We start from the raw sequence: 15,951 nt of genomic DNA, 5'->3' as shown, positions 1-15,951 counted from the left end.
GAACAGCAACCAGTCACATCTCTGAGGCCTCAGGACAAGGTGAGCAGAGAGAAAAGTGATCCCTAATCATGTGAAAGACACTCTGCATACACGTCTAAATGGTCTCCAGCAATGAACTGCTATTACCTTGAGGATGACCAGAGCCGACCAAATGAGTTTCCTACCTAATTGCTCTAACAAATGAATGGTCATGTTTGTAGTATTCTCGTAAAAACACATACAGGCCTATTTTGAAGATGATTAGTGACTTACCAATAAAGTTAGAAAATGGAACTAGAAAGAAAAATCCAAACATATACAAAGATTAAAACAAGCCAAATTTTGGTAATATTAAGTCTTTACCTCTCCATGATCAAATTGGTGTTTTCTGAAATGGAAAAAGAAATACTATCATTGAATCACTACTGAAGCACTTACTTCAGTCATGCGCATTTTTATCTTACAAATAGGAGTTTTACAACTTCTGTAATATGTCCTCAGGACACATACATGTAAATCAAAATAACTGAAAGTTATAAACCAAAACTGGTGCTACAGTCTTTTAAAAGTTTATTTTGCATATCCCATATCTGACTACACGGATATTTATTAGGCCAACAAAGCTCGCTGGCTGTGTATCAGGTACCTCACTGGTAATATAACCTGGCAAAGCAGGGAGTGAAAAGAAACTCTGCAGCCCTCACAGTCCCATACCCCTACTTCCAGTCCTCAGCAGTCCCTCAGCTCTGCCGTAAATTCTAGCTGCTTTAGAGACAATTTAGGAAGCCACACACAAGATTTTTTTTCAGCAGCAGCTCTGGAATATAAAAATAGCCACATAATGCCAGCTTTACCTCTGCTTGACAGTTTTAATTTCCTAAGAAAGGATGCATCTTTATAGGGCCATATATCCTCCCCACATCTCACTCCGGTCCCCTCCCGCACCCCGACCCCGTGTTGAGTCTCATCACAGCAGTGAGAGCAACCTTTTGAAAATGGGAATCCAGACATGCCACTCCCTTACTTAAAACTTTCCAATCGGCTATGGGGTTTTTTGTAATTAAAGTAAACTCTCAAATCCTTATCATGCTACACAGAGTCCTCCTAATCTGGTTCCCCACCTCCCATCCTGGAAACTCATCTCCTACCAGGTTCCCTCTTGATCACTGTGCTCCAGTCACTAGACTAATTTTATGCCTTAAAACATCAGAGAGCCGCCTTTGACTCCCATATTCAATGCCCCTTACCTTGATCACTCCCACTCCATTTCCCTGTTTTATCTTCTCACAGAAAACACAGTTTTCACTTATTGGTTTATTTGATTATCATATGTCTCTCCTAACTAAAATGAACCCTTCAGGAGGACCAGGTACAAATCCATCCATCCACTCAATTTCATTGAGCCTTGAGCAGTAAACAAGATGGAAAATAATCCGTGCCCTCACAGAGTTTACATATAAGTTGAAGGAGACAAACAAAAAGCAAATAAACATACATCACATGGCGATAAATACTGTGGGGAAAAAAGGAAACAGGGTAAAAGATGCAGGGAGTGCTGGGTGACTGGGATGGCATATATTATCAGTGTGGTCACCAACTGAGTGACATCTGAGCATAGCCTGAAGGAGCTGAGAGTTTGAGCCTGAGGATCCCTCAGGGAAGAAGAGCACTTCAGGCAGAGAGAACAGACATGGCAAAGCCTCATGGTAGCAGGCTCCCTGATAGGCTAACAACAAAGACAGCATGATTAGGGAGAAGAGAGAGCAAGGAGCAGAATGAGATGAGGGAGATCCAGGAGAACGGTACTGACAGGGAAGCACATTTTGAGGCTCAGTATTGCGTTCACAAAATTTGAGATTCTCATTAGACACCCAAGTAGAAATGACAAAAAGGGAATCGTATGTATAAATCTGGAGTTCAAGGGAGAAGTTTGGATCAGCGACACAAATGTGCGACTTGATAACACATACCTTCTCTATCCTAAACACTGATATATTTCCAAGACCTAGAAAACAATGCCTAGCACATAGAGTTCAATCTTTTTTTTTTTGAATGAATGAGCAAATGATTCAATTAACCCCTAAGGTAGGTTAATTGAATAGGTAGCACACAATCTAGGTAGCACACAATCTGATTTGAGGACTTGCTTTCAAATATATTGATGTGTTAGCAAACAGTAAAATTACTGGGCAAATGAAGGAAGTGAAATGGATCCTCCTTTATTCTTCTTTCATGCCAAGTAAAAATTATCAGTTACCATTTACCGAGCACCTAAAATGTTAATATGATCATTACATTCCATTAACTCTGATCTTACAACTATTTATTATCCTACTTACAACTATTTATTATCCTAACTGGCAGCTCAGGAAAACAGGTTACAGAGGTAGTAAGAGGCGAAGCCAGGTCTATATATTGACTGGTTTCAGAGTCAATATATTTTCTACTTCATCATGCTGTCTCTATCCTACTTTATCCCCTAGCTCCCTGAATAAAGGAGATACTGATACTCACACCTTGAGAATTAAAATGTATGTCCTACCTCTCCCCTTTTTACATTGGCATATGACTTTGGTACTTATGCAAAATGAAATGTCGATGTGCCATTCTCCTTTCCAAAAAGCTCTGATCCTACCTGAATTGAGAGCCCCGTGAAGCTCAGTGCTTTTCTATAGTTACTTCTATAGTTGAGTTATTATTGAAAAGACTCTTTTGTTTCTGTGAAAAGTTCCACCTTTCTCTTCCAGAGGTGCATACTATAGTTATAACGGTAGCCCCTTTCTGAGCTCTTAAAAAAACTTCATCTCAATTGAAGAGAAATTTTGGCATTACATACCAGAAGCTTTTTTCTTTTCCCCAGCCCTCAAAGGCATCAGGTAGAAGTAAGGGCACAGTTACAGTAAATTGTTTCTAAACGAGAACAAGGATTGTCTCAAGAGTGCATGCAATAATTTATCACTGGTTGGAGATGAAGGAAGAATAGATAAGGCTGGTGTTATAAAAGAAAATATATAGACACACAAATTCAATAATCTCTACTCCCCCAAAAAATCCCACAAAAGAATGAAATTAGAATTAAAACTTCCTTTGCTCCATCCTCTAATCCCATGCTCCTAACAGTTACAAGTTTTATCCTTCCATATCCCTCCTATGTACAGACACATACAAAATCTTTATATTTTAAACAAAAGTGTAATCATCATGTATATGTCTTATAATTTTTTAATTCAAGGATGTATGATGAAGTATTTCCATAAAGAAATCCCACTTTATGACTGGGTCATAAGTAAGTCAATCCCGCACTAGTGGATATTTTGGTTGTTCGCATTTTCCACATTACATACACCACCACAGTGGGCATCTCTGTAACATCACCTCCACATTTCCGTGAGCATTTCTAGGGGACACATTTGCACTGGTGAAACTGCAGAGTTAAAGGACAGGCCCACTGTATGTCTTGCTTGTATTGCCTAACTGCCCTACCACCCACTTCCTCCCACGCTTGCAAGCACTGGGTATTATTAATTTTTACAAACTTGATAAGTAAAAAGGCTTTCACTTTTATCTTTACCATGGGACGGAGCACTTTTTCATGTATCTGTAAGTCATGCATAAGTCTTGACTCACTCAACTACTATTCTTTCCTATGTGCCAGGCACTGCATATAAACCATTGAACTGAACAGAAATGACCCCATCCCCCTTCAGGAGACACAGGCAACACATCAGTATGTAAGCACACATGGTGACAAATGCCGAGAGAAAGAAAAAGGGTGTGATGGTGTAGAATAACAAGGAAGGAGACAAGGGATCTACTCAGAAATGATGGTCAGGAAAGCCTTCTTGAAGGAGGTGGCATCTAAGCAAGGATTAAAGGAGTGAGTCACGCCAAGGCAGGCTGCGGAAAGCAGGAGGCACAATTACAGACTTAGGGTACAACCACTGCAAAATCGCAGAGGCAGGAAACTACTTGTCATGGTCAAAGAGCAGAAAGGAGATCTGTGGGACATTAGTATAGCGGAAAAGGGAAAATGGGAATTTTTTTTTTTTCTCAATTGCTCATTTGAGTCTTTCACTCATTTTTCAAATGGGTTTTTAGTATTTTTCTTATTAATTTATAGCAGTTCTTTATGTATGATGGTCATTAGGCCCTTGTTATAATTTGCAACTATTTTTTCCAAGTTGTATTTTTCTTTGAACAGTGCTTACAGTATTTTACCAAACCAAAGAATTTATCTGGTCAACCTTGTCAATCTTTCTTTCTAGCTTATAGCCTTTATGTCATACTTAACAAGGCGTCTCTAACCTTAAAATTATAAAAATAATCTCTTGGTTTATTTGGGAGTTTCATTTTTCTTTTCTATATTTAAATCTTTGCTCCATCTGGAATTTATTTTATGTAAAAATGAGGTGTGGGTCCACTTTTACATTTCCCTGCTCTTCTCTCAAAAAGCTGTCCATTGGTCCTAAAACCATCAACAGAGTAATTTGTTTTCCCTGCCAAACTGAAGCACAAAGCTGTATCCTTCAAGTATAGATTAGTATAGGGCTACAGTCAGATCATACTGGATGGGATCTGGGGAATGAACAAGTGATGTGCTGAGCTCTACACAAATGGGGAATAATGAGAAAAGCGGAGAAGAGGGATGGCAACAATCGAAACACCAATTAACAAATGTTGAGTGTACAACATGTAACTATAAAATTAATATACCGTAAATAACTACTTAATAAACAGAGGAGGCAACAAAATCATTAATGGCATATTTACCTTATATGTGTTTGTTGTTTAGTTAAGACACCCCACATGTCACTAACAATCTGCAAATAGATTTTTAAACATTTTATAACAGCTGTATTGGGAAAAAGAAAATTTCAAATAATGTATCTTCTAAACTTTCAAACTTTTATTTACTTAAAAATACATAAGTATGGAGATAAGAAGTAATTCAGAAAATAGTAATTACAACAACAGAATCTTACATTTGTACAGTACTTCATCATATCTACATCCAACCCCGTTCAGATAAGTTTTATTATCCTCATTTTAAAAATGAGCAACAGGCTCAGAAAGATTAAATGATCTCCCTAAAGGTGGACAACAACTAAGAAGGGTCTTGAAACTTGACCTTTTGGCTTCCAATTCACCTTTAAGTGAATTCCACCATGCCCAGGTTGTTGGCAATGCCTCTCCTTAATTATACACACACATAACTGGAGAACTGGCTCAGAGACTGATAAGCACAACTAACTAAACACTGTGCTTCCATATTTAGCAGTCACTGGGAGGTCATCTAATCTGAAATCCTGTCCCTAATGTGGATGTCCTCTGTGACACTGCCTGATAGGTTTTAATTCAGCCCTTGGAAGAACCACCTAGCTGCTGATTAAACCTATAACACTTTCCTAATCAGTCCAGATCAATGCTGGTCAAAAGCCCTAACTCCTAGAATTGGCCATAATATTAAGGAGCCAAAATGAGTATAATCTTATTTCCAAGTGGTAGCCTTTTAAGTCTCTGAAAAGAATTATCCTCTTTCCATTTAAGTCTTTCTTCTTTACATCAAACATCCCACTTTCTTTGACCCCAATCTAGTCATTTTCATCATCTCTAGCCATCCAGGTTGCTATCTTTTTAATACATGCTGGATTGCCAACATCTAGTATTTTTTTATTACCTACTGGGTGCCCACCCACATAAAGAAAGCAAAGGAAGCCAAGAGCACAGAGCCTGGCATACAGCAGAAACTGACTAACCATAAACAGACAAGATTTAAAAAGCGTTGTGAGACTACAAAGCTGAATACTATACAACACTCAATGAGGGGGGGTAAAGGTACAGTCTGATTCTCACTCTTCCCTTGCTTTTTTAACGGACATGATGTGAGGCTGGTAATAACTTGTCAAAATAGAAATAATAACATCTGTGTACCCCATAATGCTGTTGAAGAACCAATTGAAATAAGGTATATGGAATGTTTTGGGAGATTATAAACATATGATGTAAATAATAATTATAGTACAGAATATTCTACAAATATATGACACTGTACTAACACAAAAATAATAGCTACAAATCAGAAAACTTTTAGGGTCTATCATTTTGATTACAGACTAACCCCAATTCATTCTCTTAAAACACCTGTACTTACAGAGTTCACCAACTCTTAAAAGAAAAAAGGAGGGACTATTACATCACTCTTTACTGAAGAGTGGAACTTCCCTGGCCTGATTTATATGTGGACTTAAAATTTCATTATCAAAGTCAAGTTGGGAGTCTATTTTATCAAGTTTAGTAATACACTGTTAATATTCTATTTTTTCCTTTTGATTAATAATAAACTCTATCCAGAAGTTAATGAATACTGCACAAATGACTTAGAAAGGCATATATTAAATATTTTAAAGAAATATTACATAAAAGTTAAAAGTGAATCAGTAATAATTCACATAAGCAAAAACAATTGTATCTATGTCAATATGGTTCCTCTGATCCTATCTTTCAAAATACATGACTATCAAAACTTGAGCATCCTTTCCCTAGATCTACTTTATGCTGGCAACTAGCACAATGTTTTTAAGGCTTATAAATGTTCATCAAAGGCTATTAGTAAGAAAATACAGAATGTGTTTCAATAAATCTATATAAAATATTGTATTAGATTAACATGTAGCCTAGTATATGTAACTACACAAGAAATGAAGAAATAAGAAAATGTTCTATTATGAGAAAGTGCTCTTAAGTGATAGACCTACCTTTCTAATGATTGCAATAAACACGACAAGAACAACTGGAAGCAATAATGTCTTTGTATACCTCAGTGGAGTCTGAAATTCAAAGAGATGTTTTGTTAGAAGAAAAGATGATTTCAAATGAAATTTCAAATCATGATCCAAGTGAATTTTAAAACATGTTAGTAAAGAAGCATAAGCATTCACCCATCTAGGGTCCAATCTACTCACTGACTCCCATTGTAAAAATGAAGATGCATTTCCATAGAAACGAACTTGCCCAAAATGTTGAGTTGAAAACACTAACAAATACAGTTCCCAAACACTTGTAAAACATGACTAGAAAGACTACTGTTCACTTTTGCACACTACTTTTCTAACTAGAGAGCATAACTTATTATTCACCTAGGGTCAGCAGAACTCCTTTAAATGGCATGAGCTTTACTGTGCATTTTATCTGGGATAAAAATCATAACCATGATCTCCAGATACACACACACAATAATGACTAATGTTTATAAGAGGAATAAAAACATGTTTACGTTTCTTTGGTAACAGATAAAAATCTACAGAAAAATTTTTTTTATTAAAAAAGCCCCACACATTGTAATTCTATACACCTCTCGATAATTTGAGATCACAGTCTTAAACAATCCTGGGCTTGAAATTTCTAAATTGCAATTGATTTGCTTATTACCAACACTTTCCCTCAGAAAAATAATCTTACATCATTAAGTAAAATGATGTATGCTTTCCCCAATATGTTTATAAAGAGAAATCTAGCTTCAACCATATTAAAAATGCTGGTACATTTTAATGCTACAAAGTATACAGTAAGTAGCATTTTCTGATTTCCCTCTCCTTAGTCCAATTTTCTCACTATTCTGTATTAGACAAGTAATTTTCATAATTCATTATACAAAATGCATTCTTCATGAGTTAGAAATTCCATTAAAAAGAACTTTTATGTTTTCATTTTACTATTTACCTTTATAAACATTTGCATGTTATTATTTTAAAATAATAAATATATTTCTATTTTGTAATTTTTAAATTATGTTTTAACCTACACAAAAGTCATAACTACAACTATTTTTTATAGATCTAAACTTTCAAATTTTATTTACTTTTTTGGCCACACTGAATGGCATGTGGGATTTTAGTTCTCCAACCAGGGATTAAACCCATGCCCCCTACAGTGGAAGTGCAGTCTTAACCACTGGACCACCAAGGAAGTCCCCTAAAATTATTTTATTATTTTAAAAGTTAGACATTTGCTAATAACAGTTAACAATAAATATAAGAAAAGTAGTAAGATACAGATGTTTAGTTTGAAAAGGAAGTATGTCAAAACTGTGTTAAAAGTATTTAACAAAATTTAGTAAGGAGTTCAAACAATTTTAACATTATATTCCAAAAGTTTATTTAAAAGGTGTTTTTTAAATATTTCTTTTAAAAAGAAAATCATATTAGCATCAGATTTTCACAGCAACACTTTAGACCAGAAGATAGTACAGTAATTTATTTAGGATTCTCAAGGAAAGATAGGTGAGCCAAAGATTTTGTATCTAGCCAAACTGACCTTCACACATAAAAGCCACTGATAAAATATTTTGAGCATGTAAAAATTCAGGGATTACTGCTCCCATGAGCCCTTCCTGAGGAATCCACTAGAGAGAAATCTTCACACAGCCAAGAAATGTGTTCTTCGATCCTACAACTCATAGTGTACAATAAAAACAATGATCTACAGAACTACGACAATGAAAGGGATATAAAGATGACAGAAGAGTATGGGAGGTTATACGTGCTGACAATGAAGATACAATGGGACTCTTAAAAATGGGGTAAAAGGGGGAGAGTATATAAGAAGCAAAATAATCTCCCTGATTATAGTATTACAATAAATTAGAAATGGGTGGGAATAGGCATGGGGCAAGAAACGACTAGCTAAGTTCAGTATAACTCTCAGGAGGAAACCGATAGAAGGGACTAAGGTTAATATATATAAGTATTAATGTAAAGGAAACAAAATAATAAAACTTCCTCAATGCCAAAAGATACACCAGAGAGAGGGTATGCACAGAATAAATGCAAACCACACAGTGAGAGATGTATGCACGTGTGTGTGTGTTCTATTAGAACTGTAAGTTCTTTTAATATTTCTTGTAATTGTTGATTTTATTCTAAGTTACATATGCTCATTGTGAAAACTAGAAAATGGAGAAAAAATAAAGGAGACAATGAATTTCACATTTTAATCAGTTATCAGCATTTCCTCCCAGATGGATTGTATGTTCACATTTGCTCATTTCTGCATATGTTGGGGGGGGGAGGGTGGAGGGGGGATGTGTTTTTGGTGCTGGGAAAGGGTGAGAGCCCTTGGTAACTTTTTTTATTGATTTGAACAAGCTCCTATACTAATTATATTAATCTCTAGTTTCATTTATTATATTTATTGCGAGAATCATCCCAGTCATTTCTTTTAGTTTTTATAATACTTAATGTACAGATGTTTTAAGTTACATGCAGACAAATCTATTAATCATTCTCATATATGTTTTGCACTTGTATTATGCTCATTAATAATGAAGTTAATATTCATTCAAATTTTTCTCAGATTAATTTTTCAGGCTTCATTTATATTTAACACATTAATTGAAATGAAGTTTGGTGTATAATATGATACAAGGCCTTAAGCTGACTCCCCACCCCAATTCAATTTTTCAAATAATATTCATGAAACAATGCATCTTTTAAACATTTATTGATATATTATGTGGTGCTCTCTTCACTTCATACTAAGTACATACACATAAACATAGTTAAGTACCTACACATGGGTCTATCCAGCATTATCTGTTTTTGGTCCTAATGTTCCTGTTTTGGTATCCTTGTACTTTAAATATTATTGCTTTCCATTTTCATATCTAAAAAGCAAAGATCCCCCTCACTGTTTTAACTTTTTTTTTAGTAGCACAAAACAATTAAAATATGATTATTATAGAAAATTTAGAAGATGCAAATTATAAAAAAAGTTAATCACTGATTATCTCTCCACCAAAAAAAAACACTGTTAAAATTTTGGTCTCTTACACTTAATTCTATGTGTGCTAATTATAGGTCAATAAGATCGGACCATTTTGCTCATCCCATTATACATCTTAAGTGTCTTTCCATATCGGTATGATATCATGTTAAATTGTTCCCTCTTCCCCACTATATGGACGTACCATACAAGAGATGCCCTCTCTGAACTGGCACCGTGCTCTGTCTCTACAGCATCGTCCCTGTGAAGGTACCTATGGAGATGAGGAATGGCAGGCTGGACACAGCTTTGCCATTTTCTTCAAATTGACTGAAGGCATCTTATGCCTCAATAAACAATTTCTTCTATCACATAACTGATGGTTCATACTTTCAGGTTGTAACGGCGTGTATATCCTCAATAATGTTAAAGGATTTCTACTGAGTCCTCATTTCTCTGCTGATGTCTATACTCTACTTCCTTTACCACCTCCTTGAAAGAGTCTTGATCTGCTATTAAGCATGCATTTTAAAGCCTTGCAAGATACTTTTCCTTAGTTTCTTTCGGCAGGTTCAAAGTGTATCATTTGTACACTTTTTATCAGCCATTATGTGTCAAAACCACTTGCCAGAACACAGGAAATGAAGACTGATAGGTCACTGGAGGAAACAGTACATCTGCAGGACACGCTCAACTCGGAATGTCTGGTTGGTAAAAGTCTGCTGTGTGCTGCACTCTCCTCCACTGGCCTGTAATTTAGGACATGGGCTGACCCAGTGGGGGTCGGGGAAGATGAATGTGTCAGCAGAGGACTGTTGGCCACTTCCATATATACACATACACACAGCTTTGAAGAAAAATGTCTGACAGATAATAAAATCTCATCATAAATCGGGGCCACAAGGGTGGTGTGAAAAAAGGCATATATATACACGTGTCTGTTGAACCAAACTAGCTCATAAAGTATTGCAAAATGGTATTTAATATAAAATATCTTAAAATATCAAAGTACTTTCCTATGTATCTCCTTTCGTCCTCACAATATCTATCTGTAGCATACTACCAGAAACTAGTAAGCTACAACTCAAAGAATGAGAGTCACTTGTTCAAGAACATCAAGTAATATCACAGACTTCTGTCTCACTATCCACTAAACTACTCGCTGGGTTCCTTCTAAACACCTGAATACAGTTTTAGGAACAAAATGTTGTTGGAATGAAAAACTTATACTCAATGATATTCCAAAGCAATGAGATCATTCAAACAAACAACCACAAAGTGAGTGGAAACTTAAAAGCTTGAGAGCTTCACTGAACTAATGCTATCCCTAAAAAGAGGCGACTTGAAATGCCTCCGTGTTTACTCAATCCTAAAAACTATTGCTAGACTGAATGCATGTTTCTAAATTATCAAAATAAGAAAAGACCATATATTTCAGGAAGCTGTACTAATGTAAATAGGAATATCTTCCTTTAAGCTGCCAGGTTTTCCTTTTCCTTCAAACTGAGATAAGAGCACAGAGGTAAGAGTCTGAATAACAGGAGCACCCTTTATGAAAAATGAATGGACCAAAACCTAAGGAAAGAAAGGAGAAATCACATCTTACCTCCTTCTCCATAAAATCAAACTCCGCTGCACAGGTATACAATAAAGTGTCAAAATCCTTGTAACTGAAGAATTTTGATGTTAATAAGTTGCCAATATGAGCCTAGTAAGGAATAAAGGGAGGTACCATTAGATTATGCCATATATGGTAATAATGCATTTTAATCTTAATAGTACCTAAAAATAGTTTCCACTGCATGACAGAGCTCGCTGTTCCCACACCTGGCTACTTCTGGACCCTCCAACTTCACAGTCTCCCTTCTACTGCTGACAAGTGATAGCTCCAACAACACCCTGCTGTCCACGCTCCATCATCAACATTCCAAAGGTTTTTACCCTTGGGTTTTCCCTGCTCAAGGTGTTAAACCTGGTGAAATACACTACACAGTATCCGGTAGGCTTGGTAACACACACAGGCATCTGTCAGTCACGAAGGGACAGCGTGTGATAGAGCAAAGCAAAGCAAACGTTAATTCAGATTTCTGAAAAGCGGTTGGAAAAGACTTTTTGAAAGAAGTAGAAAATGAGCAGGCCTTGGAATAAAACACACTTTTGCCTCACAATCAACTGTGTAATTCTTCACATGTCACCAAGTGCTCACACTTATATCACCTAACTTACTTCCCACAAGAAGCCATGTGAGGAAGCTGGAATTATTTTCATTTAACAAATGAGAAAACATTTGCCAAACTTTCAATTCATTATTGTCTAAAAGAGCAAGAAGAGCAAGAACCATGGAAAAGGGGATAAATCATAACTGAAACACATCATGACTAAAACCCTAAACGATACCTAAAGGAAGTAGGGGGTCAGGGAGTGAGTAGGAACTATAAAGCGTGGTGGGATATGCTGAAGAATCTCAAATGCTCTGTCTCCTGGGGAAGAAATGTATTCTGATAAGTTTAAGAAATCAATAGGAGGGAGAGTACATAGGTCTAAAATACACAAAGTACCTAACCACTGAAAAGGAAAAGAATCTAAAAAGAAAGTAAAATGTTTGGAAAATCTCAAATAAAATGAAAGAAGTAAGTCCTAATATAATGATAACTGCCATAAATGTAAAGAGGTTAAATTCACTAACTAAAGGACAGATGCTCAAGTTGGATTTAAGGGGAAAATTTCAATATCATATTGTCTACAAAAGACAAACTTAAAAGTACACAGAAAGGTTGAAAACAGACAAAGAGAACAAGATATACCAGATAAAATGAACCAAAGAAATCTGGGTTAGCTACTGTGATGTCTCACAAAACTAAATTCAAACAAAAATATACGAAAAAAGACAACAAAATGACATTATATGCTGATAAAACAAACAGCAAAGCAAGGTTATACATATCACGAACATATAATATTTGCAATTTGCAATTAACAGTATAGATTCAAAGTGTATAGAAGAACAACTGAAAAACTCTGTAGGAAGAAAAAGTTGACAGTGTTCATTGGAAATGTTAATTTCCCTCTAAAGTAGAAAAAGCAGATAAATGTTAACATAAAATCTGAACAATATTAATAAGCTCACCAACAGAAAATACAAACTTCACGAAGAGAGACTATATGTTACCCTCAAACACAAGTAAAGATTTTTTTAATGTTCACATCCTATGCCACAATAAATCTCAATGAATTTATATAATGCAAATTATTTTTTTCTAATCATAAATGCAGCAAAATTGGAAAATGGTAACTAGGAATGGCTTTAAAAATCCTTTCAGCTAGAAACTAAATAACATAAAACTTTTTAGGTTAAAAAGAAAGTCGCAAAATAGTTAATTTGTAAGACACACAAAAAAGTACTACTTAGAGGGAAATTTATAGATTTAAAATGCATTTATCAGAAAATAAGAGAGGTGAAAACAAGAGCCAAGCACTTTCCCTCAAGCATCAGAAAATGCTACAGAACAATCCCAAAGAAATGAGAAGACAAGAAATGAGGGTGACAGAATTCAATTACAAAGAGCAATACAAAAAAACCAAGGAAGACTTTAAAGAAGTGGTACTTTGAAAATATTAATATAATAAATAGAAAGTAGAAAAAATAGCAAAAAAATAAAAAGCAGGTCTTTACAGATTAATATAATATCAAATTCAAATAAGGAAAATTAAAAAGCATAAAAGACAATTCACATATATGCAAAAAATTTCAATAAGAATTTTACGCTAACTGAATTCTACAATAATTTTTTTTTAATTTGATGATATATATGAAATGGGTGAGTTTCCTCTAAAGACATAAAACACCAACAGATTCCTACAGAAAGTGGATTTGTAGTAGAAAAATCTCCCATGAACAAAACTCCAGATCCTGAGGGCTTCACTGTCGAATTCTAACAAACCTTTAAGGAAGACATCGATTCTGTATAAATTCTCATTAAAAATAGGAGATTGAACATTTCCCAATAATTCTGGAAGGCTGTATTACCTTGAAACCAAAACCAGGCAAAAACATTACAAGAAAATAAAACTACAGACTAATATCCCCATAAATACCAGCAAAAGTCCTTAAAAATATTAGCCAACCAAATCCAGCAATATTTAGAAAAACTAATACATTGTAAACAAGTGAGGTTATCTGAGAAATATAAGGCTGGATCAACACACAAAAATCAATGAATGTGGGGACTTCCAGATATGGCAGAGGAAGAAGTTAGTAAATCCCCTCTTTCAATATAACAACTATGAAATTGGACAAAACTATCAAAAACCATATTAGGATCAAGTAATTGATCAAAAGGAAAACAAACGGAGAAACATGCATTCACAAAAAAACTGATGAGGGACTTTCCAGGTGGAGCAGTGGTTAAGAATCCGCCTGCCAATGCAGGGGACACGGGTTCGAGCCCTGGTCCGGGAAGATCCCACATGCCGTGGAGCAACGCCACAACTACTGAGCCTGCCCTCTAGAGCCTGCAAACCACAACCACTAAGCCTATGTGCCACAAGTACTGAAGCCCGCATGCTCTAGGGCCCACGTGCCACAACTACTGAGCCTTCATGCTGCAACTACTGAAGTCCACGTGCCTAGAGCCCGTGCTCCGCAACAAGAGAAGCCACTGCAATGAGAAGCCTGCACACCGCAACGAAAAGTAGTCCCTGCTTGCCGTAACTAGAGAAAGCCCACGCACAGCAACGAAGACCCTATGCAGTCAAAAAAACCAAAAAAAAAAAAACTGATGAGCTCTGGGTGGAAATAGTGGGAGTCTGTGGCATTGTTGCTTTGGCCGCTCCCTCCCACCATTACATCACCTCTGCTTCCCCCAGCTTGGTCAGCCCAACGGTCCTACCCAGGTGGGGTTGGCCATGAAAAGCAGAACCTTTGCTACTGCAAGGAGCTGACTTGTTTGGGGGCAGAGAGCAAAAAATTTATGCACCATCAGTAAAAGCATCAAACTCAGGAGGAAATGAAAGGCGGAAGTTCACAGCTCTGCCAGCTTAGGGTTACAGTACTCGTTTGGTGAACAGTAGACTGGCAGACTAGCTAGACATTTTACAGAGATTCTGAAAAGGAGACAACCAATAACAGGAGACAAGTTCTCACATCCCTGGTGCACTGGAAAGTTGTCCACAGATGCTGGTGGGTCCAAGAGAGCCCAAGCTCTCTACAAATCTATGACTGACTGGGAGGTGGTATGCATATTCATGGGAGATCCAAGGTGGGCATGGCAGAAAGGAAAAGATGAGACCAACTTGCTGTTCAGATGAGAGTTAACATAGTAGGTCTGAAGGGGATCCTTTGAAAAACCTGCTTGCAAGGTTGACCCTTAGCTGGCATCAGGGAACTTGAATTCCGGAAGGCTCCCATCACCCTAAATGATAATAGTGGCTTATACTGAACACCTACATTCTTTCTGGGAGTTTGGAATTTTGATAACGTGCTAGGCAGAGGATGCTTATGTTACCAGCCCCCAATAAAAACCTTGGGGCACTTAGTACAGAGCTTCCCTGGTATACAACATCAGGATTTTACCACGAAAAATGTTGATAGGAGCAAGGATGGGAAATCCAGGATAGACCGAGAAATGCCTCGCTGGGTTCCTAAAGGACAGGAAGTGTGTGTCTAATTAACAGAGAAGGGTGGGTGGAAATGCTTCTCAAGAGCCGTGTGGCCTTGCCATTCTCTTCCTTTGACCAATGTTAAAATTAAGTATTTATTTGTAACATTGATGTCCTTGATCAATGTTACAGATTTCTAGAAATACTAAAGCTGCAACTAACTTATTTCTGATTTGGAAATAACTTTTTACAGCATTTTTTTTTTTTTTTTTTTTTTTTGGCCCTGGTGCAACATCAGGCTGTGATAGAAATGACAATAGTCACTTTAACCTGAATTAAAACTCTAACCAGCTTGTCTTCCCCCAGTGAGTAGACAGATTCCATAAACCCAGGACTTGGGCTCTTTCCCTTTTCTTCCTGCTCATTCTCTGCCTCCTGGCTGACTCAATCACCACTTAGTGCTCATCTTCACAGTTGACTTCTAGGAGCCTTCCCTGACTCTCCCTGTGTATTCCTGCAGCACTCTATACTTATTTTTTTTAATGAATTTTTTAAAAATACATTTTGAATTTTTAAAATTTATTTTTATTTTATTTTTTTTGGCCATGCCATGTG

General features: G+C 36.4%; 1 protein-coding gene across 3 annotated transcripts in view; it reads right to left on the bottom strand.

The window, feature by feature from the left end:
• The window catches only part of DPY19L1 (dpy-19 like C-mannosyltransferase 1), a 105,720-nt gene that overhangs the window by 13,446 nt on the left and 76,323 nt on the right, over positions 1-15,951 (bottom strand). For all 3 annotated transcript variants that reach the window (XM_032643376.1, XM_032643377.1, XM_032643378.1), the window contains 4 exons: positions 11,345-11,446; positions 6,735-6,806; positions 4,750-4,799; positions 343-367 (listed from right to left, as the gene is read on the bottom strand). In XM_032643376.1, the coding sequence (XP_032499267.1) occupies positions 343-367; positions 4,750-4,799; positions 6,735-6,806; positions 11,345-11,446 (249 nt within the window). The remainder of the gene's footprint in view (positions 1-342; positions 368-4,749; positions 4,800-6,734; positions 6,807-11,344; positions 11,447-15,951) is intronic.

The sequence above is a fragment of the Phocoena sinus genome, chromosome 9, assembly GCF_008692025.1.
Source record: "Phocoena sinus isolate mPhoSin1 chromosome 9, mPhoSin1.pri, whole genome shotgun sequence".
Lineage (NCBI taxonomy): Eukaryota > Metazoa > Chordata > Mammalia > Artiodactyla > Phocoenidae > Phocoena > Phocoena sinus.
The sequence above is the reverse complement of the archived record's forward strand: the minus strand, read 5'-3'. Positions and strand labels throughout refer to the sequence as shown.